Source organism: Danio rerio, chromosome 12 (assembly GCF_049306965.1).
Source record: "Danio rerio strain Tuebingen ecotype United States chromosome 12, GRCz12tu, whole genome shotgun sequence".
NCBI lineage: Eukaryota > Metazoa > Chordata > Actinopteri > Cypriniformes > Danionidae > Danio > Danio rerio.
Genome location: NC_133187.1, coordinates 46,340,414 through 46,361,887, shown reverse-complemented (window position 1 = coordinate 46,361,887; position 21,474 = coordinate 46,340,414). Strand labels below are relative to the sequence as shown.

Here is a 21,474-nt window from a genome sequence, read left to right as displayed (position 1 = left end):
CCCGTAAATGCTATAAAAGCATAATTTAAAGAAATATTTAAAAGGGGGTATAGTGTATAGTCTATTTTAAATAGTCTATAATAGGCTATAATAAATTAATCAACTAAAAGTGCAGATGCATGTTCTGCTTAAAAAAAAAAATCCAAATACAAAAAAATATATATATATATATGTATTTTGACACATTTTAGCATTGCATTGTTCTTACTGCGTCAACAAAATCGTCTGCACGTAAAATGTTTAACATTGTTACGTCTGGAATTTCTTTCTCTTTTTTTTTTTTTTTTTTTTTCGTCTGGAATTTCTTTCTCTCTTTTTTTTTTTTTTTTTTTGTTTGTTTTTGTTTCCGCCAGACTAACCACCCCTTATAAATGAAGTACTTCCTTCATAGTTGCCATTGTAGGCTATTCACACTTCACAGCCGTTGCCAAAGCAGGCTGAGCGAGACTCTGAGGTATGTAGACTTTTCTGTTTTTTGGGGCACGGTTTTATCCCGATCTACTTAAAACAATGGGAACAATTATTCTGCCACGAGCAGTTAGTAAAACAATAAATTAACCGGAATAATTAAAGGGTCAAATTTATCATGTTATATTTTTATTAATCTTTTTTATTTTTCGTAAATAATACACTGAAAAAAATGTTTCATTATTCCTTGGATTTACTCTTTTTTTTAAATTAAATGGTTGTAAACTATTTATTTGGGCTGAATTTAAATCAACAAATAAAGTTGAACGTTATTAAATTATTATTAATTTGTTTGTTTAAATTTAATATGCATGCAGATGTCCTTATTTTGAGTGTTTTGGTTATTAATGATAATTTATTTCACATACCATTTTAATCCCCTTTATTATTATTCAATCATAAATTTTCTTTTCAGCTTAGTCTCTTTACTAATAAGGTATTATTTATTTATTTATTTATTTATTATTATTATTATCACTTGTTTAGCTTTTATGTAAAAGTGAATTGAAGAATGTTAATTGTTTTAATGAGCAGCCTATTCTTTCTCATTACAGAGCAAGGAATTCTTTTTTCACTGCATCAAACTACTTATCTTGAAAATGCATCCAGTTCCAAAACATCTATTGCTTTTAATAATAATGTCGGTCCTGCCATCAAGTAAGCTTGTGACGTGTTGTGAAATGACCATTTGATACAAGTATTATAACCATATGCATTACAATTTAATGATCTCTTTCTCTCTCTCACTCTATTTTATTCCCCTTTTTGTCTTTCTTCAATAGGCTTGGCACAGGGTAAATATAGATCTATTTATTATATATATATATATATATATATATATATATATATATATATATATATATATATATATATATATATATTTATATATATATTTCATTCACAACCTGCTAAACTGAAATTAACTAATAAATGTTGGGATGTTTTTGAAGGCATCACTTTAAATCACTGTTAAGTTTTGATGGATGAATCGATGGAGATGGATTTGTAACAGAAAAATTGTTGCCTAAATATTTAAAAATGTTTATGCAACTAAAGGCATTTTTTAAACTGGTTCTTGTTTGAAATTGAATATGGTTCACTGAGAAAATGGCTTTTTAGGTTCCATTTCCTCTAAAAATGTTAAGAAAACTACAACACCCATCATGCACTGGGCTCAGTTAATATTTAAACAATAATGAAGAAGTACTCTATGATCTGTAGCTCCATATTTTTTTTAATTTGCAGGATAAATTGTGCTAAGCTGTAAAAAAAAGTAAAAAATAAATTAATGTGTCTGACCCCCCCCCCCCCACCCCAATCCAACATTAAATTCATCAACCAGAGGGAAAACTACATTTATCCAATGAGATATTTAATTGTATTTGTGTTCATTTGTTTAGCAATGACCATATGACAAGTGGAACAAGCAATAATGTTGTAATTAATGATAGACTAGAGGAATAATGAGATATTAGACTAGCCTACAGCTTAATTGAAAATACTGTACATCAACACAAGTAAAACGTATTAACTGTTTAAAAATGTTTGCTTTTGTGTTCATTCTTTTAATAGTCACCCCAGCGGCAACAGGTAATAATACTGTAAATTATTAAAAATTATGTACACAAGTACAATTTTTGATGTATTTACAAGGAAATGATGTATGAAAAGTAAAATAAGTAAAACTGCAATTAATTTAGTGTTTAAATTAAGTGTTTTGTGTGTGTGTGTGTGTGTTTCTGTGTTATTTATTTCAGCGGCCCCCACATTTGCACCAGGTAATAATAAAGCTATTGATGTAATCTGTACACAGGTAAGTGCAAGTAAAATTGCTCCTAATTGAGTGTTTAAAATGTTTGCTTTTGTGTTCATTCTTTCAATAGTCACCCCAGCGGCAACAGGTAATAATACTGTAAATTATTAAAAAATATGTACACAAGTAAAATTTTTGATGTATTTACAAGGAAAAGATGTATGAAAAGTAAAATAGGTAAAACTGCAATTAATGCAGTGTTTAAATTAAGTGTTTTGTGTGTGTGTGTGTCTGTGTGTGTTATTTTTTTCAGCGGCCCCCACATTTGCACCAGGTAATAATACAGCTATTGATGTAAACTGTACACAGGTAAGTGCAAGTAAAATTGCTCCTAATTGAGTGTTTAAAATGTTTGCTTTTGTGTTCATTCTTTCAATAGTGACCCCAGCGGCAACAGGTAATAATACTGTAAATTATTAAAGAATATGTACACAAGTAAAATTTTTGATGTATTTACAAGGAAAAGATGTATGAAAAGTAAAATAGGTAAAACTGCAATTAATGCAGTGTTTAAATTAAGTGTTTTGTGTTTGTGTGTGTGTGTGTGTTATTTTTCTCAGCGGCCCCCACATTTGCACCAGGTAATAATACAGCTATTGATGTAAACTGTACACAGGTAATCACAACTAAAATTGCTCCTAATTGAGTGTTTAAAATGTTTTCACTTGTGTTCATTCTTTCAGTAACCAACTCATCGCAAACCACCACCATCACACCAGGTAATCACACTGCACATTATGAAAATACACTTGTTTAAAAGGTTTTTTATTGAGCTTGGGTCACAATTTATTTTGATGGTCTGTTTGTTACATTGCATCTACCTGTCAACTAATTCACATTAGGATTAGTTGACATGTACTTGTAAAGTTTCTTGTAGTCAGTTAAGTGTCTGTTGAAGGATCAGTATCAGCAGATATTAAGCAGACAGTCTACTAATTGGACGCACTAGCACTAAGGCCCCGTTTACACTAATGCATTGTAGTTTGAAAACGCATAAGTTTTGCTACGGTTACGCCATCCATCCACACTACGCTGGAGTTTTCGAGTTCCGAAAACGGAGTGTTTTTAAAAAGCTGGAGAGGCTGTTTTCATTCTAAAACGCTGCTGCTCCATCTCAGTGTGGATGGGGGAAAACAGAGACATCTGAAAACGGAGGCGGGGCTGCCTATATTTGCTACCTGATCGGGGCTTTTGTGTCATTGCGTATCCTCCCCTTATTCGTCAAGCCCCTATCACATGACTATAACACATGGCTTTAACGCTACCGGAAGACAGCAGACCAGCCTTCACTGTAAACAACAACATGGACACAAAAATGGGAGCGTTGTTTGCACTATTGTCTGTTTTAGGTACCATTGTGCAGTTATTCATTTGTTACGTTTAGTAACAACTCGACCTCGTCGTCTGTCCACAAAAATACCTCTCTTGCTTTCTTTGCCATCGCGTTCATTGTTCAGCCGGCGTTTGTTGACTAACAATAACCAAATGCCGAGCGAGACACATGCTTCCTGTTTATACTAGAACGCGCATGCCCAGAGTGCGCCAATAGTCACATGATCTATGTTTTTGGTGGCATAGTGTGGACGGAGATATGTTCAGAAACGCTAGGTAAAACGCTAGTGTGGACGTGGATCGTTTTTGATCGCCATTTTAAAACTAAAATGCACTAGTGTAAACGGGGTTCTAAGTTATAAGTCAGGACAGTTTCTCGGATTGTTTGAGAAGTGTGAGTGCTCTGAATCGGGTTCAGGTAGGTTCAGTTGGCCGGCCCTGGCCTAGTTGGAAGAGTTGTGCCAGAGCGTGGTTCACTTGGGTTTTGGGGCAGTATGCTTGTAGTGTGAATGTAAAGCACACCTGAGCCCAAAACTGAAAGAGAGACATGACTTTTCATGTGGATTAAATAATCATTCCTACTGTTCAATGAACGCAAACTGTCGTAATTTATTATAGACGGACACCCCTCGACAGCTGCACCTTCAGCAAACTTCCTAATTCCTGCAGCATGAGGACTTTATGATCATTTATGAGTGGCTGATCTGTTCGGCAAAATATTTGACTGTGTGTCACCGTATCCCAAACGACTAAACGATATAACTAAAATCTCCACTGTGCTGAGCGAGAGCGCTTCTAACTAAACATTATGAAAATGCATGACGTAAGCGTGCTCAGGTGCGAATACAATGTGAGTGCGGGCCGTCGGGGGAGACGGGAGGGGGGACAAACGTGCCCGGTTCAAGGCAACTGTACATAGTGTGAGTACGCCCTTAGGAATACTCAAATGGATCGTCAAAATAAAGTGTTACCAATAAGTATCTTGGCCCAATAAGCTACGAGTTCAATAGAAAACACATCAACACAAGGAAAAACTGCATTTAACCAGTGAGCCATTAAGATATTTGATTGTATTTGTGTTCATTTGTTTAGCAGTGACCATACTGACAAATAGAACAAGGAATAATAGTGAAATTAATGATAGACGAGAGGAATAATGAAGATATTGGCCTAGCCTCCAGCTTCATTGAAAATACTGTACATCAACACAAGTAAAACTTACTAACTGTTTAAAAATGTTTGCTTTTGTGTTCATTCTTTCAATAGTCACCCCAGCGCCAACAGGTAATAATGCTGTAAATGATTACAAATTATGTACACAAGTACAATTTTTGATGTATTTACAAGTAAATGATGTTTAAAAAAGTAAAATCAGTAAAACTGCAATCAATTTAGTGTTTAAATTAGGTGTTTTGTGTGTGTGTGTGTGTGTGTGTGTGTGTGTGTGTGTGTGTGTGTGTGTGTGTGTGTGTGTGTGTGTGTGTGTGTCTGTGTGTGTGTGCGTGCGTGCGTGTGTGTGTTTTATTTTTTTCAGCGGCCCCCACATTTGCACCAGGTAATAATACAGCTATTAATGTAAACTGTACACAGGTAAGCGCAAGTAAAATTGCTCCTAATTGAGTGTTTAAAATGTTTGCACTTGTGTTCATTCTTTCAGTAACTAACTCATCGCAAACCACCACCATCACACCAGGTAATAACTGTCAGGGTTCAGGAAGGATGAGGGAGCGAGGACTCAAGTGCAAACAGGATGATTTATTGATAATAAAAATAAAACAAAATTAGAACAAAAACCACCCCGAGGGGGGAAAAACATAACTATAAAACAAACACTCAAACAAACTTGGATGGGCTGGCAGGACAAACAGGACTGGATAGCACACGACATGGAAATAACGACGACGAACAGGCAAATGACTGAAAACATGAGGGGGATTATAAAGCAAAAAGTAAACTGACACACAGGTGAACACAATTAACTAATAATGGGTTAACAAGGAGGGTGGGACTAGACAATAGACGGGAGAGCGCATGACACAGAGAGACAATACAAGCCATGCGCTCACATAACACAACACTGAAGCACACGACAAAAGCACGTGACCAATGTAAACACCGAGCCATGTGCTTTGACAAAAGACGCAAGACACGAGCACACGATGAATGAATACACTCACCATGCGCTCACATATGCAGCATGCATGCTTCATCCCAGCGCCGACCAAAACCGAAACCAACAAGACTGAGACGCTGGGAATGAAACACCATGCTGCTGACAGACGAAAACACAAACACGAGTACAAGAGCGCACGCGTCTGAGGGACGCAGAGCGCGCGCGCGGCCGCGTCAAGCAGGAGCGCGCACACTCTACGTACACCCACGACGGCGCTCGCTCACACAGAGACAGGACCAGACATAAGAAGTGTCAGAGCTCTGCCACCAAAACAAGGATTTTCAAGACCAAAGTGGCAGAACCCTGACACTAGCCGCCCCCAAAAGGGACGCCACCTGGCGTCCCTAAAGGGAACATCCAACAAGGTACAAGACAGACAAGAAACACTACAAGACAACAAAACAGGCAACATCAACAGACACAAGACAGGGGGGTGAACAGGCAAGACGACATGAAGGGGGGGAGGGAGGGAAGCCAAGCCGGACTCAACAAGACAAACAAGGGAGGGATGGGAGGGCAAGACCAGGGAGGATCAGGAGGGACAGTCCAGGGTGGATTCAGTGGGTCGGGGGCCCCGGCAGGGAGCCAGGGTGGAGCCGGAGGGTCCGTCCAGGGTGCAGGGAGGGAACACCAGGGAGGAGCAGGAGGGACGACCCAGGGAGAGTCTATCAGGGGAGACAAGGCAGGAGGTCGGTGGGGAGCCGGCTGGGCTGGAGGCCTGTGGGGAGCCGGCAGGGCTGGAGACCAGAGGGGAGCCGGCAGGGCTGGAGACCAGAGGGGAGCCGGCAGGGCTGGAGACCAGAGGGGAGCCGGCAGGGCTGGAGACCAGAGGGGAGCCGGCAGGGCAGGAGACCAGAGGGGAGCCGGCAGGGCAAGGCGCCGGGCTGGGACCGGCAGGGCTAGACGTCTGGTAGGTTCCGGCAGGGCAAGGAGCCGGGCTGGGGCCGGCAGGGCTAGACGTCTGGTAGGTGCCGGCAGGGAAAGACGTCTGGTAGGTGCCGGCAGGGCAAGGTGCCGGGCTGGAGCCGGCTGGGCAAGACGTCTGGGTGGTGCCGGCAGGGCAAGGAGCCGGGCTGGGGCCGGCAGGGCTAGACGTCTGGTAGGTTCCGGCAGGGCAAGGAGCCGGGCTGGGGCCGGCAGGGCTAGACGTCTGGTAGGTGCCGGCAGGGAAAGATGTCTGGTAGGTGCCGGCAGGGCAAGGTGCCGGGCTGGAGCCGGCTGGGCAAGACGTCTGGGTGGTGCTGGCAGGGCAAGGAGCCGGGCTGGGGCCGGCAGGGCTAGACGTCTGGTAGGTGCCGGCAGGGAAAGACGTCTGGTAGGTGCCGGCAGGGCAAGGTGCCGGGCTGGAGCCGGCTGGGCAAGACGTCTGGGTGGTGCCGGCAGGGCAAGACGTCTGGGTGGTGCCGGCAGGGCAAGGAGCCGGGCTGGTGCCGGCAGGGCAAGGAGCCGGGCTGAGGCCGGCAGGGCAAGGAGCCGGACTGGGGCCGGCAGGGCAAGACGTCTGGGTGGGGCCGGCAGGGCAAGGAGCCGGACTGGGACCGGCACTGAGCTGCGCTCAGGGGCTGGAGCCGACACTGGAGGGCGCTCAGGGGCTGGAGCCGACACTGGAGGGCGCTCAGGGGCTGGAGCCGACACTGGAGGGCGCTCAGGGGCTGGAGCCGACACTGGAGGGCGCTCAGGGGCTGGAGCCGACACTGGAGGGCGCTCAGGGGCTGGAGCCGACACTGGAGGGCGCTCAGGGGCTGGAGCCGACACTGGAGGGCGCTCAGGGGCTGGAGCCGACACTGGAGGGCGCTCAGGGGCTGGAGCCGACACTGGAGGGCGCTCAGGGGCTGGAGCCGACACTGGAGGGCGCTCAGGGGCTGGAGCCAACACTGGAGGGCGCTCTGGGGCTGATGCAGCAGTTTGGGCAGCCCTCTTTCTCTGCAGCCTCCGTTTACTCGACCGAGTCAGAGGGAGGTCATGAGCTGCACTCGTAGAGGAGGGAGGGGTGGAGTATTTGCCACAATCAGCTGGAGGTGGTGTGAGGATCTGCCAATCCTTGCGGTGGTGGAGATAAAGTGAGAAGCCCCAGAAGTCCAACACCCCAAGCTGATCCATATCCCACTGTGGCAGGGGTTCATCGAGACAGAGATTAAAAGCTTCCTTCAGAGTGGCGTCATCAAACTCAAGCCCCCTAGCATAAGTCCAAAAAAACTGGGCAAAGCTTTTTACCTCCAGACCTTGCTGGCGGGCCAACACCAGCCCCTGAAGGCGCCTCTGTCTCTCCTCTGCTGTGGTGGGTGGAAGGATAATTATGCTCATCCTGTTGCTGAGTCCTCTGTTTGGCCTGTTCGTACTGTCAGGGTTCAGGAAGGATGAGGGAGCGAGGACTCAAGTGCAAACAGGATGATTTATTGATAATAAAAATAAAACAAAATTAGAACAAAAACCACCCCGAGGGGGGAAAAACATAACTATAAAACAAACACTCAAACAAACTTGGATGGGCTGGCAGGACAAACAGGACTGGATAGCACACGACATGGAAATAACGACGACGAACAGGCAAATGACTGAAAACATGAGGGGGATTATAAAGCAAAAAGTAAACTGACACACAGGTGAACACAATTAACTAATAATGGGTTAACAAGGAGGGTGGGACTAGACAATAGACGGGAGAGCGCATGACACAGAGAGACAATACAAGCCATGCGCTCACATAACACAACACTGAAGCACACGACAAAAGCACGTGACCAATGTAAACACCGAGCCATGTGCTTTGACAAAAGACGCAAGACACGAGCACACGATGAATGAATACACTCACCATGCGCTCACATATGCAGCATGCATGCTTCATCCCAGCGCCGACCAAAACCGAAACCAACAAGACTGAGACGCTGGGAATGAAACACCATGCTGCTGACAGACGAAAACACAAACACGAGTACAAGAGCGCACGCGTCTGAGGGACGCAGAGCGCGCGCGCGGCCGCGTCAAGCAGGAGCGCGCACACTCTACGTACACCCACGACGGCGCTCGCTCACACAGAGACAGGACCAGACATAAGAAGTGTCAGAGCTCTGCCACCAAAACAAGGATTTTCAAGACCAAAGTGGCAGAACCCTGACAATAACACTGCACATTATGAAAATACACTTGTTTAGAAGGTTTTAATTGAGCTTGGGTCACAATTTATTTTGATGGTCTGTTTGTTACATTGCATCTACATGTCAACTAATTCACATTAGGATTAGTTAACATGTACTTGTAAAGTTTCTTGTAGTCAGTTAAGTGTCTGTTGTAGGAGCTGTATCAGCAGATATTAAGCAGACAGCCTACTAATAGGACGCACTAGCACTAAGGCCCTGTTTACACTAATGCGTTTTAGTTTGAAAAAGCATAAGTTTTGCTACGGTTACGCCATCCGTCCACACTACGCTGAAGTTTTCGAGCGCCGAAAACGGAGTGTTTTTAAAACGCTGAAGAGGCTGTTATCTTTCTAAAACGCTGCTGCTCCGTTTCAGTGTGGATAGAGGAAAACGGAGACGTCTGAAAACGGAGGCGGGGCTGCCAACATTCGCTACCTGATTGGGGCTTTTGTGTCATTGCGTATCCTCCCCTTATTCGTCAAGCCCTTTCATATGACTATAACACATAGCTTTAACACTAGCGGAAGACAGCAGACCAGCCTTCACTGAAAACAACAACAACAACACAGAAATGGAAGCGTTGTTTGCACTATTGTCTGTTTTAGGTACCATTGTGCAGTTATTCATTTGTTACGTTTAGTAACAACTCGACCTCGTCGTCTGTCCACAAAAATAGCTCTCTTGCTTTCTTTGCCATCGCGTTCATTGTTCAACTGGCGTTTGTTGACTAACAATAACCAAATGCCGAGCGAGACACACTTCCTGTTTATACTAGAATGCCCATACCCAGAGTGCGCTATTGGTCACATGATATACGTTTTTGGTGGCGTAGTGTGGATGGAGATATGTTCAGAAACGCTAGGTGAAACGCTAGTGTGGACGCAGATCGTTTTTGATATAAAACGCCATTTTAAAACTAAAACACACTAGTGTAAACGGGCCTAAGTAATTCAAACTGTGCCCAGGCCTGTTTCCCGGATTGTTTGAGAAGTGTGAGTGCTCTGAATCGGGTTAAGATAGGTTATGTTGGTCTGCCCTGGCCTGACCTGCCCTGGCTAGAAGAGTTGTGCCAGAGCGTGGTTCACTTGGGCTTTGGCGCGGTGTACTTGTAGTTTGAGTGTAAAGCGCACCTGAGCCCAAAACTGAAAGCGAGACGTGACTTTTAAGTGACTTTCATGTGGAGTAATTAATCATTCCTACTGTTCAATGAACGCAAACTGTCATAATTTATTATAGACGGACACCCCTCAACAGCTGCACCTTTAGGAAACCTCCTAATTCCTGCAGCACGAGGACTTTATGATCATTTATGAGCGTCAAAGTGGCTGATCTGTTTGGCAAAATATTTGACTGTGTGTCACCGCATCCCAAATTACTAAACGATATAACTAAAATCTCCACTGTGCTGAGCGAGAGCGCTTCTTACTGAACATTATGAAAACCCATGACGTGAGCGTGCTTAGGCGCAAATACAATGTGAGTGCGGGCCGGCGGGGGAGACGAGAAGGGGGACAAACGTGTGATATTTAATTGTATTTGTGTTCATTTGTTAAGCAATGACCATATGACAAATGGAACAAGCAATAATAGTGAAATTAATGATAGACGAGAGGAATAATGAAGATATTAGACTAGCCTACAGCTTAATTGAAAATACTGTACATCAACACAAGTAAAACTCATTAACTGTTTAAAAATGTTTGCTTTTGTGTTCATTCTTTCAATAGGGTCAGTGCCAACAGGTAATAATACTGTGAATGATTAAAAACTATGTACACAAGTACAATTTTTGATGTATTTACAAGGAAATGGTGTTTGAAAAGTAAAATAAGTAAAACTGCAATTAATTTAGTGTTTAAATTTAAGTTTTTTTTTTCTTTTTTTCAGTGGGCCCCACAACTACAACAGGTAATAACACTGCAAATGATGAAAACTTTACACAGGTAAGTGCAAGTAAAGTTTCTCTTAAATAAGTGTTTGCATTTGTGTCCATTCTTTCCGTAGCCAACACATCACAAACCACCCCCATCGCACAAGGTAATCACACTGCACATTATGAAAATACACTTGTTTAGAAGGTTTTTAATTGAGCTTGGGTCACAATTTATTTTGATGGTCCGTTTCTTACATTGCATCTACATGTCAACTAATTCTCATTAGATTATAAGTAGACCATTAGGTTGGGGTTAGGGTTAGTGTTAGTTGACATGTACTTGTAAAGTTTCTTATAGTCAGTTAAATGTCTGTTGAAGGAGCAGTATCAGCAGACATTAAGCAGACAGTCTCCTAATAGGACACACTAGCAAGTTATTCGAACTGTGCCCAGGCATGTTTCCTGGATCGATTGAGAAGTGTGAGTGCTCTGAATTGGGTTTAAGCGCGGTTCAGTTGGCCGGCTCTGGCACGGTTGGAAGAATTGTGCCTGAGCACGGTTTATTTGGGTTTTGGGGTGGTGTGCTTGTAGTGTGAATGTAAAGCGCACCTGAGCCCAAAACTGAAAGCGAGACGTGACTTTTAAGTGACTTTCATGTGGATTAATTAATCATTCCTACAGTTCAATGAACGCAAACTGTCGTAATTTAATAAAGACGGACACCCCTCGACAGCTGCACCTTCAGCAAACCTCCTAATTCCTGTAGCACGAGGACTTTATGATCATTTATGAGTGGCTGATCTGTTCGGCAAAATATTTGACTGTGTGTCACCGCATCCCAAAAGACTAAACGATATAACTAAAATCTCCACTGTGCTGAGCGAGAGCGCTTCTAACTAAACATTATGAAAATGCATGACGTAAGCGTGCTCAGGTGTGAATACAATGTGAGTGCGGGCCGTCGGGGGAGACGGGAGGGGGGACAAACGTGTTTCCACCCGGTTCAAGGCAACTGTACATAGTGTGAGTACGCCCTTAGATATACTCAAATGAACCATCAAAATAAAGTGTTACCAATAAGTATCTTGGCCCAATAAGCTCCAAGTTCAATAGGAAACACATCAACACAAGGAAAAACTGCATTTAACCAAAGAGCCATTAAGATATTTAATTGTATTTGTGTTATTTTATTATTGTTTTTTAGTAACCACTCCACCCACAACCGCATCAGGTAATAATACTGCAGTTGACTAATAAAAGACTAATAAAAAATTAAATAAACAAAGATATTGACCCAACACTAGTAAAACTGCACTGGTTAGTTGAACTTGTGAAATGTGTAAAGGTGTTTTTGTTGCTCAAACATCCAGCCCGATCTCACGAAAAATCGTAAGTATCTTACGTTTTGCCAGTTTAGTGGCTAATTCCTACGAACTTGTACGAGTTCAAATTGTACGATTTTAAAAAGGAGGCATGGCACCTAACCCCACCCCTAAACCCAACCATCACTGGGGGATATGCAAATCGTAGTAAATTGTATGAATTAGATTGTACGAATTCATACGAATTAACCACTAAATCAAAAAGTTACGAATTGCCATGAGATTGTGTTGGATACATCAGCTTATAAATCTTTAATTGAGTGATGATTCGAAAATACATATTTCTGATACATATATTTTACTATTTCAGTAGAAAATACATAAACACTGCACTTAAAAATGTTTGTATTGGTGTTCATTCTTTCAGTAACCCACATATTACAAGCCACCACCATCACATCAGGTAATTACACTGAACATCATGAAAACTGCCCTTGTTTAGAAGATATTTAATTGAGCTCGTGTTAATTATTTAAGAAACTACAGAACTGAAAGCCACATAGTAATACTCAAAGAGATTAAAGACCTAATAAGTATCTTGGCCCAAGCTCCAAGTTCAAGAAAACACATTACACAAGGAAAACTGCATTTAACCAGTGAGCCATTAAGATATTTAATTATATTTGTGTTATTTTGTAATTTTTATTATAGGAACCACCACATCGACAACCGGATCAGGTAATAATACTGCAATTGATGAAAGACTAATGAAAAGATGTTGACCCAACCTGTCGTTTCATTAAAAGACATCAACACTAGTAACTAGATAGTTGAACTTATGAAATGTTTAATGGTGTTTTTGTTGCTGACACATCAGCTTATAAATCTTAAACTGAGTGAAGAATCAAAAATACATATTTTTTTTATATTTTCCCAACCTCCTATTTCAATAGAAAATACATAAAGACAAGTGAAACTGCACTTAAAAATGTTTGTATTTGTGTTCTTTCAGTAACCAACACATCACAAACCACCACCGTCACACCAGGTAATTACACTGCAAATGATCATCACTGTACTTGTTTAGGAGGTTTTATTTGAGCTTGTGTTCATTTTTTTATAGTGACGACGACATCGACAACTGGATCAGGTAATAATATTGCATGTAATGAAAGACTAATGCATAAGAATAATACAGATATTAGCATAAACTAAAGTTTCACTGAAAATAGATCAACATTTATTGTTAGAGGCAACACATTACAAGTAATGCGAGTTACATAGTAATATTACTTTTATAAGTAATGAGTGAAGTAATGCAGCACTTATTAAAATAAATGAGTGATAATTAAGTTACTTTAAAAAAAATGCAATCCGAGTTACTTTTTTAGCTTAATTAATTAGTTTTTTTTTAAATAAATTGCTGAATAAAAATTTACATAGTCACTCTTTAAGAGAATTTGCTCCCACTGGGAACGGACAGGAATGAAGATGGCTAAGCCTTACACTTCTGCAGTGAAAGTATTCCTGTTATTTTAAATGCATTAAGGTCAAGGAAAATGGGATTGCTTCACTGAACAGTGATTTTCCAGATTATGGTTTATACAGTTAATTGTTCAATGCAGAATTTCTCTATTTAAAAAAGCTTTAAAAGAGATTTAGCCTTAAGGCCTGTGCACACCGAGATGCTTTTTGCTTGTGTTTTCCATCGACTTTTAACACCTCATGACTAAATAAAGGGCGATGAATCAAAAATACATATTTTTTTATATTTTCCCAGCCTCCAATTTCATTAGAAAATACATAAACACAAGTGAAACTACACTTAAAAATGTTTGTATGTGTGTTAATTCTTTCAGTAACCAACACATCACAAACCACCACCATCACACCAGGTAATTACACTGCAAATGATCAACACTGTACTTGTTTAGGTGGTTGTATTTGAGCTTGTGTTCATTTTTTTATAGTGACGACTACATCGACAACTGGATCAGGTAATAATATTGCATGTAATGAAAGACTAATGCATAAGAATAATACAGATATTAGCATAAACTAAAGTTTCATTGAAAATAGATCAACATTCATTGTTAGAGGCAACACATTACAAGTAATGCGAGTTACATAGTAATATTACTTTTATAAGTAACGAGTGAAGTAATGCAGCACTTATTAAAATGAATGAGTGATAATTAAGTTACTTTAAAAAAATGCAATCCGAGTTACTTTTTAGCCTAATTAATTAGTTTTTCAAAAATAAATTGCTGAATTAAAATTAACCAGCTCAGGCTCATTCTGAAAACGTAGCCCCGCGGACGTTTATGGAGACCGTGATTTATGTGGCCGGTGGTACGTATGGCCGCATTTAGTTTTTTTCTAGCGAACGATACAGGGTGGTGTGACGCCGATCCTCTTCTTCGCGCTCACCGGCTGATAGCTCACCTCCGTGCACTCTAAAAAAAAATTCCGTAAAAAAGCGGTAAAATGTACTGGCAGCTCATTACACAAATATTTTACCGTAAATTTAAAACGGAAATTTCTGTTAATTGACAGTGTGTCCACATTAAAAAAAACAAAAAAATATCCGTTTTTTGACGATTAAACTACTGTAAAATAACGAAACATTTTATAGTAATTTAAGGGTTTTCTATATAAAAAAAATGGTTATTTTCTGTGTTTTTAAGGGTATACCAACAGTAAAAAAGCGGAAATATTTTGTGTTTTAATAGTATACCTACTGTAAAAAAACAGACAGATTCTGTGTTTTAATAGTATACCTACTGTAAAAAAAAACAGACAGATTCTGTGTTTTAATAGTATACCTACTGTAAAAGAGGACTTTTTGTTTTTTAATAGTATATATACACAGTGAAAAAATGAACAGATTCTTTGTTTTAATGGGATACCTACTGTAAAAAAATAATTATTTTACTAATTTAATGCTCTTCAAGCAGCATAGAAATGGCAGTTGGTAAGGATAAACATATACATATGGGAAATACACTATTAATGGTTTACCATAGTAAAAAAAAAACATTTATTCTATACTGTATGTGTAAAGAAGCAGTAAATAGTTTGTTAACTGTGAACTTACAATTAGTACAAAAACAACTTTGCAATTAAAACAGATTCTTTAATGAATACAAATCATTTGAATTCCAAATAGCTAGTTATACACACAATAATACAAATTGACATGTGAATCACACAGTGAAAAGTCTTGGCAAATAATCTCATAGCAAATTAGTTTTAAATGTTAGGGCTTTAAATGTGGAGGGCTTTCCCAGTTTGTCCGCTTAGCTCGTAGTGTTACGTCGGCAGAGCGGAGGCTTTGAGGAGGGGGAGCCGGCCGCGGCAAAGGCCGGGTTCGAGTCCGTGGAAGAGCGGTTCCAGAAATCAGGTGAGATGAAAAACAGAATCCAAAAAATAAAAGCGAACGAGTTCTTGACAGGGCAAGAATGTGGTGAAATCCGAAAACGCGGTCAAAATCGGACGAGGGCTTTTGCTTTTTTTTTCTGGATGGCTTTTGTAAATCGTCGCTTGGGTTTAGAGAAGGAGGAGGAGAAGGGTGGCTGGGTCGCCCAGTCGATTGTTCAGTCATTCAGTCAGTCGGACAGACGGTCACTCAACAGCGGCCTCCGGCGGCTTTTCACGCGAGAACAGCGCTGGCGCGAATAGCGAAAACAAAAACTGCACAAATACGTACCTCCCGGGATGTATTTCGCGGTCTCCAGAAACGTCTGCGGGGCTGCGTTTCCATAAGGAGCCTGGGTTGAAATTAACATAGTCACTTAATGAGAGAATTTGCTCCCTCTGGGAACGGACAGAAATGAAGATGGCTAAGCCTTACACATCTGCAATGTAAGTATTCCTGTTACTTTAAATGCATTAAGGTCAAGGAAAATGGAATTGTTTCAATGGACAGTGATTTTCCTGATTAAGAGTTTATTGTTTAATGCAGAATTTATCTATTTAAAAAAGCTTTAAAAAATATTCAGCCTTAAGGCCTGTGCACACGAGATGCTTTTTGCTTGCGTTTTCCGTCGACGTTTAACATCTCATGACTAAATAGACAGGCTCGGAGCCCAGCCAAAACCAGCTATGTCCAGCTTAAACCAGGCTGGTCAAGCTGGTTTTAGCTGGATTTAGCTGGTCATTTTCCAGTATGAGCAGCTAAGACCAGGCTGGAAATGGCTGGAAACCAGCCTGGAAATTGCTAAAAACCCCTCTAAAACCAGCCTGGTCGACCAGCTAAAACCAGCCAACCAGCCTAGGCTGGTTTAAGCTGGATTTTTGCATGGTTAGTCTTGACAGCATATATTTTTAGGTTATTAGAACTTACTAAACAAAGGTAATCAAGTTCTAACTTAATTTTAATTTAAAGTTATGCAAGCAGTTTCCAGTCAGTTTAACATAATATAAGTTCAATGGAAAGTTAATTTGATTCAGCTTTCAAAAAAAAAGGGCAGCCAGGTTTTTTGTTTACAGGGTAATTACTTTTTGGGCTATAACTCAGTATTGTTATGCACTACCTTCCACAACACTGTCAATGTTAGAAAACCTGCATTTGTTGGTTGAGTTTATGAGATGTTTGATGGTGTAATTGTTCACTGTTTATGAAAACACTATGCTGACAAACATCAGCTTATAAAACTGCAATTAAGAAAAGAATAAAAGCATTTTCCCATGATTCAAAACTGCACTTATTACAGTAAGTGTGTTCAGAAATGTTTGTATTTGTTTCCGTTCTTTCAGTGACCACCACATTGCAAACCACCAGAATTACACCAGGTAATAATACTGCAAATAATCAAAGCTGTTCTCATTTAAGAGTGTTTTAGTTGAGCTTGTGTTTGAACTGGCAGCCAAATTAGCTTATAATACTGCAACTGATAAATGACTAAATACGTACATCTTGACACAAGCTCCTGTTTCAATGGAAATACATGAAAAAAATCTGTATTTCGTTGTTGAGCCAGTGAGGTATTTAATTGTATTTGTGTGTGTGTTTTATTTTATTTTTCTTCAGCAACGACCACAGCCACAACCATATCAGGTAATAATACTGCAATTAATGAAAGACTAATCAATAAAAATATTTTTGTAGTTTCATTAAAATGCATTAACACTAGAAAAATTGCACTTAGTAGTTGTTTATGAGATACTTAATGTTATTTTTGCTCATTTTTACCCTAACCTGCCTAGTTAACCTAATTAACCTAGTTAAGCCTTTAAATGTCACTTTAAGCCGTATAGAAGTATCTTGAAAATATCTAGTCAAATATTATTTACTGTCATCATGGCAAAGATAAAATAAATCAGTTATTAGAAATGAGTTATTAAAACTATAATGTGTAGAAATGTGTTGAAAAAATCGTCTCTCTGTTAAACAGAAATTGGGGAAAAAATGAAACAGATTGGCGAATAAATCAGGGGGCTTAAAGTTCTGACTTCAATTATATTTCACCCAACTCTCATGATTTCACTAGAGCACACTTTAACACAAAAAACCTGCACTGTTCAGTTTAAAAATGTGTGTATCTGTGTTCATTCTTACAGCAATCAACACATTACTGACCACTCCAGGTTTACCAGGTAATTCTGCAATGAGTGACAGAGAAACATGCTGAAGAATTAAAGAGTTGCAAATGTGTTTTAAATTTGATACCTCAGGCTTTTGTGGTTTAGCAAGAGACAATGAGGATACAAATCTTTTTTTACAAGGAAGAACTTAACATTGTAAAGATCAACTCTCTTGGAATGCTGCTCGACCAGATTTGAAGACCGAAACTAATTGGGGCACAAGATAAGACAACCAGGAAAGAAAGACAAAAAAAAAAACAAGTTTTGGTCAGCAGATGGAATAACATATTTTTAGTAACACTTTATTTTGATGGTCCATTTTAGTATTAGTAGACTGTCTGCTTAATGATACAGCTACTTTAACAGACATTGAACTGATTATAAGAAACTTTGCAAGTACACGTCAACTTACACTAACCCTAACCTAAGTCTACTTATAATCTAATAAGATTTAGATGACATGTAGATGCAATGTAACTTAAATTCAGCAAACAGACCATCAAAATAAAGTGTGACCAATTTTTTACAACCACCTAGAATTTGATTGTGTAATTCCCTTATGCGTAAAAACAAAAGGTGTTATTGAAGTGTGTTTTGTTTTCTGTGTTTCACTTTAGTTCGAGTTGTTGGACTTAAAGTGAAATTTAGCACAGCTCTAGTCTTGGACACTCCAAACACCAATATGATTTTGCAACAAGTAAGTGATGCATTGTTTATTCGAACTACAGTGCTACTGTATTTGAGTGCTAAAAATAACTTATCCACATATCTTTGTTTCAGGTGAAACAACAGCTGGTCAGTTCCGGTCTCTCGGGCAACATTGGTGTAAAGTTAAGAACCCTGCAAAGGTTATAAATACTAGATAAACCATGTTGGGGAGGTTACTTTGGAAATGTAATAGATTACCGATTACAAATGACCCTATTTAAAATGTAATAAGGAGTGTACCTTTTCAATTACTTTATACAAGTAACTGATTACATCTGATTACTTTTTGATGACTTTTAAAGTTCTAATAGATATTTTTAACTAAAACATTCAACCCAGGCTCATTCTGAAAATGTAGTCCAGCGGACGTTTCTGGAGACTGCGAAATACATCCCGGGAGGTACGTATTTTTGCACGAGAGGCCGCTGTGTGCGCTTTTTCGTATCTCGAACGACTCTCGTGAGTGCCGTTCGTGCCCGCGCTGTTCTCACATCAACCCACCAGAGGCCGCTGTCTGACTGATCAAATGATTGACTGCGCGACTACCCACCCTCTTTCTTCCCTACACCCAACCAGTTTTACAGATTGACCCGCCCACCCGCTCACTTCCCTAAACCCGAGCAACAATTTAAAAAAGCTGTCTTGAAAAAGAAAAGCCCTCGTCTGGTTTTTCACCACATTTTCGGATTTCACCACGTTCTCACCCAGTTATGAACTTGTTCACTTTATTTTTTGGATTCTGCTTTTGTCTTACCTGATTTCTGGAACCGCTCTTCCCCGGATTCGAACCCGGTCGCCGTGATCAACTCCTCCTCTCTGCATCTCAAATCTGCGGACACACACGATGAGCTGACCGGACAAACTGACTGCAGCGGGAAAGCACTCCACACGGAGGTAAGCGGTCAGCCGGTAAGCGCATAAGGGAACGGCGTCACACCGCCCTGTAGCGTTCGCTCAAAATGCAGCCATACGTACCGCCCAGGACATATTTCGCGGTCTCCAGAAACATCCACAGGACTACGTTTTCAGAATGAGCCTGGGTTGAAAACATTTTCAAGCAGGTGAAACCTTACAGTAAAATCACTTACATTAAGATTATATTAATTTAATTTTAAAGTACAGCCACCACAAAACAGACCTTATAATAAGAAAATTTTCACTGTTGTTACAAAATCTAAATTTTAGTTTGCAATTTTAAATCAAAGCAACTTAAATCCAAGTCAATCACATGTTAGTGATCAATAAAACTGTCAATAAAACAGATGAGGCAGAATTATTCAGTTTAGTTATTTACTGTAAATAATATGCTCTACCAAACAGAAACAAATTCTGGTATAAATAACAGCAAACACAACAATTCCAATAAAACCAGGTGTTACACATTTAAAATACTATAGTCATTTATATTACAGGAATATTTTTAAGAATGAGCATTATATTGTACATAAATTTACAACTCTTCATTAATACATTACACTACATCATGTAGCATCATTAGTAACTATCATGAACTAATTACATTATTATACTATAGACTAAAGATCTTGAGAGTGTAATTTGTGAAGTAATTGTTCAGTAAATCAGATGTTTTTTTTAGCGAATCAGCTGAATCATTTGTGTCTTTATCTTATGATTTGGTTTAAATATTGTGTATAATGTGTGTGGATATTTTTCATTTTACTTAATAGTTGGCATTGGTGTACCATTTTTGGATAGACTTTTCCTTTAAAGGGATGGTTCACCCAAAAATGAATATCATCATTTATTCACCCTGATGTAATTTTAAACCTTTAAGTTTCTTACTGTTGTTGAACACAAAATAAGATTTTTAAGAATGCTGGTTGCTGGCACATATTAAATTCAATAAAAGGGGGAAAGTTATTGAAATCAGTTAATGAAAGCTATTCAAATCAATGGGTGCCAGCAACCAGCCATTTGTCAAAGTCTCTTCTTTTATGTTCAACAGGAGAAAGAAACTCCTAATAGGGGTTGAGCTAGTGAATGGTGAGTAAATGATGGCAAGATTTTTGTTTTCATTGTATTCCTTTATTGCTTTATGTCAGGTTACCAGTGTTGACATGCAAAGAGTTTCTCTTTTGTGTAAATTATCAGACTGATCTAAATGAATCATGAAAGTGAACCAGTTTTCCTTCTGTTTCTATTTACTGTATCTGCCAACAGCATTGCAATCATGTTCAGTCATTTTAGTCACACCTCCTTCATATTATCATCTTAAATCATATTAAGTTGCATTAAATCATTAAAAATAAACATTAAACAACATTTATTGTAACAAACATTGCTGTATTAATGTAACTGTACTAATAAATGTATACAACACCACTGCTGCTCTTTCTGACCTCACTCAAAAGGTTTTAACTTTATTTATTTATTTATTTTTACCTGAGAACACTATCACTTTTAAAGTTAGAGATAATATCTGTAACCAGAGATGCACAGATAAACTATTTTTTTTTATTCAAGAATATGTTTCCGCCTCAACTCGAAGCTGGTGTTAAGCAAACAACCGGGCAAGTTTCTAAAATCTTTCACTTTATTTTTTATCTTTACTTTTGTATTGAATTGGGCGACGCAGTGGTGCAGTAGGTAGTGCTGTCGCCTCGCAGCATGAAGGTTGCTGGTTCGAGCCTCGGCTGGGACAGCTGGAATTTACGTGTGTAGTTTGCATGGTCCCACTGTGTTTGTGTGGGTTTCCTCTGGGAGCTCCGGTTTCCCCCACAGTCCAAAGACCTGCTGCAGGTGAATTGGGTAAGCTAAAATTGTCCGTAGTGTATGAGTCTGAATGAGTGTGTATGGATGTTTCCCATAGATGGGTTTTAGCTGGAAGGGCATCCGCTGCGTAAACATATACTGAATAAGTTGGCGGTTTAATAAAGGGAGTAAGCTGAAAAGAAAATGAATGAATGAATGTATTGAATTGAACTAAACATCATGGTGAGTGTACTGCATGTTAAAAGTTTATGATGGGTAAATGTTAAGACACAATATTCCAATAAAGCAAAAAGCCAATACTGGAATTTAAATCATTGATATGATTT

At 39.6% G+C, this 21,474-nt stretch overlaps 1 protein-coding gene and 1 long non-coding RNA gene across 3 annotated transcripts in view; one reads left to right on the top strand and one right to left on the bottom strand.

Moving 5' to 3' along the window:
* Positions 1–21,474, bottom strand: part of LOC137496848 (uncharacterized) — a 122,170-nt gene that overhangs the window by 51,733 nt on the left and 48,963 nt on the right. The gene's annotated exons all lie outside the window — the stretch shown is intronic.
* LOC101886880 (uncharacterized) lies at positions 397–20,757 on the top strand. Its single transcript, XM_073918905.1, has 26 exons — positions 397–454; positions 1,023–1,125; positions 2,226–2,246; positions 2,352–2,369; positions 2,535–2,555; positions 2,661–2,678; positions 2,842–2,862; positions 2,965–3,000; positions 4,880–4,897; positions 5,148–5,168; positions 5,271–5,306; positions 10,654–10,668; positions 10,814–10,834; positions 10,931–10,963; positions 12,004–12,030; positions 12,549–12,584; positions 12,833–12,859; positions 13,134–13,169; positions 13,245–13,271; positions 13,981–14,016; positions 14,092–14,118; positions 16,880–16,915; positions 17,154–17,180; positions 17,684–17,719; positions 18,325–18,404; positions 18,488–20,757. Exons 2-26 carry the CDS (start codon positions 1,068–1,070, stop codon positions 18,560–18,562), a joined length of 807 nt encoding a protein of 268 aa, XP_073775006.1. The 5' UTR covers positions 397–454; positions 1,023–1,067; the 3' UTR covers positions 18,563–20,757.

What these genes read in the sequence shown, in the direction of transcription:
- LOC101886880 (XM_073918905.1), top strand. Translation starts at nt 1,068, where the DNA reads ATGCATCCAGTTCCAAAACATCTATTGCTTTTAATAATAATGTCGGTC. An exon ending in AACCACCCCCATCGCACAAG is followed by an intron (nt 10,964 to 12,003) that starts GTAATCACACTG and finishes ATTGTTTTTTAG; the next exon opens with TAACCACTCCACCCACAACC. An exon ending in CACAGCCACAACCATATCAG is followed by an intron (nt 17,181 to 17,683) that starts GTAATAATACTG and finishes TCATTCTTACAG; the next exon opens with CAATCAACACATTACTGACC.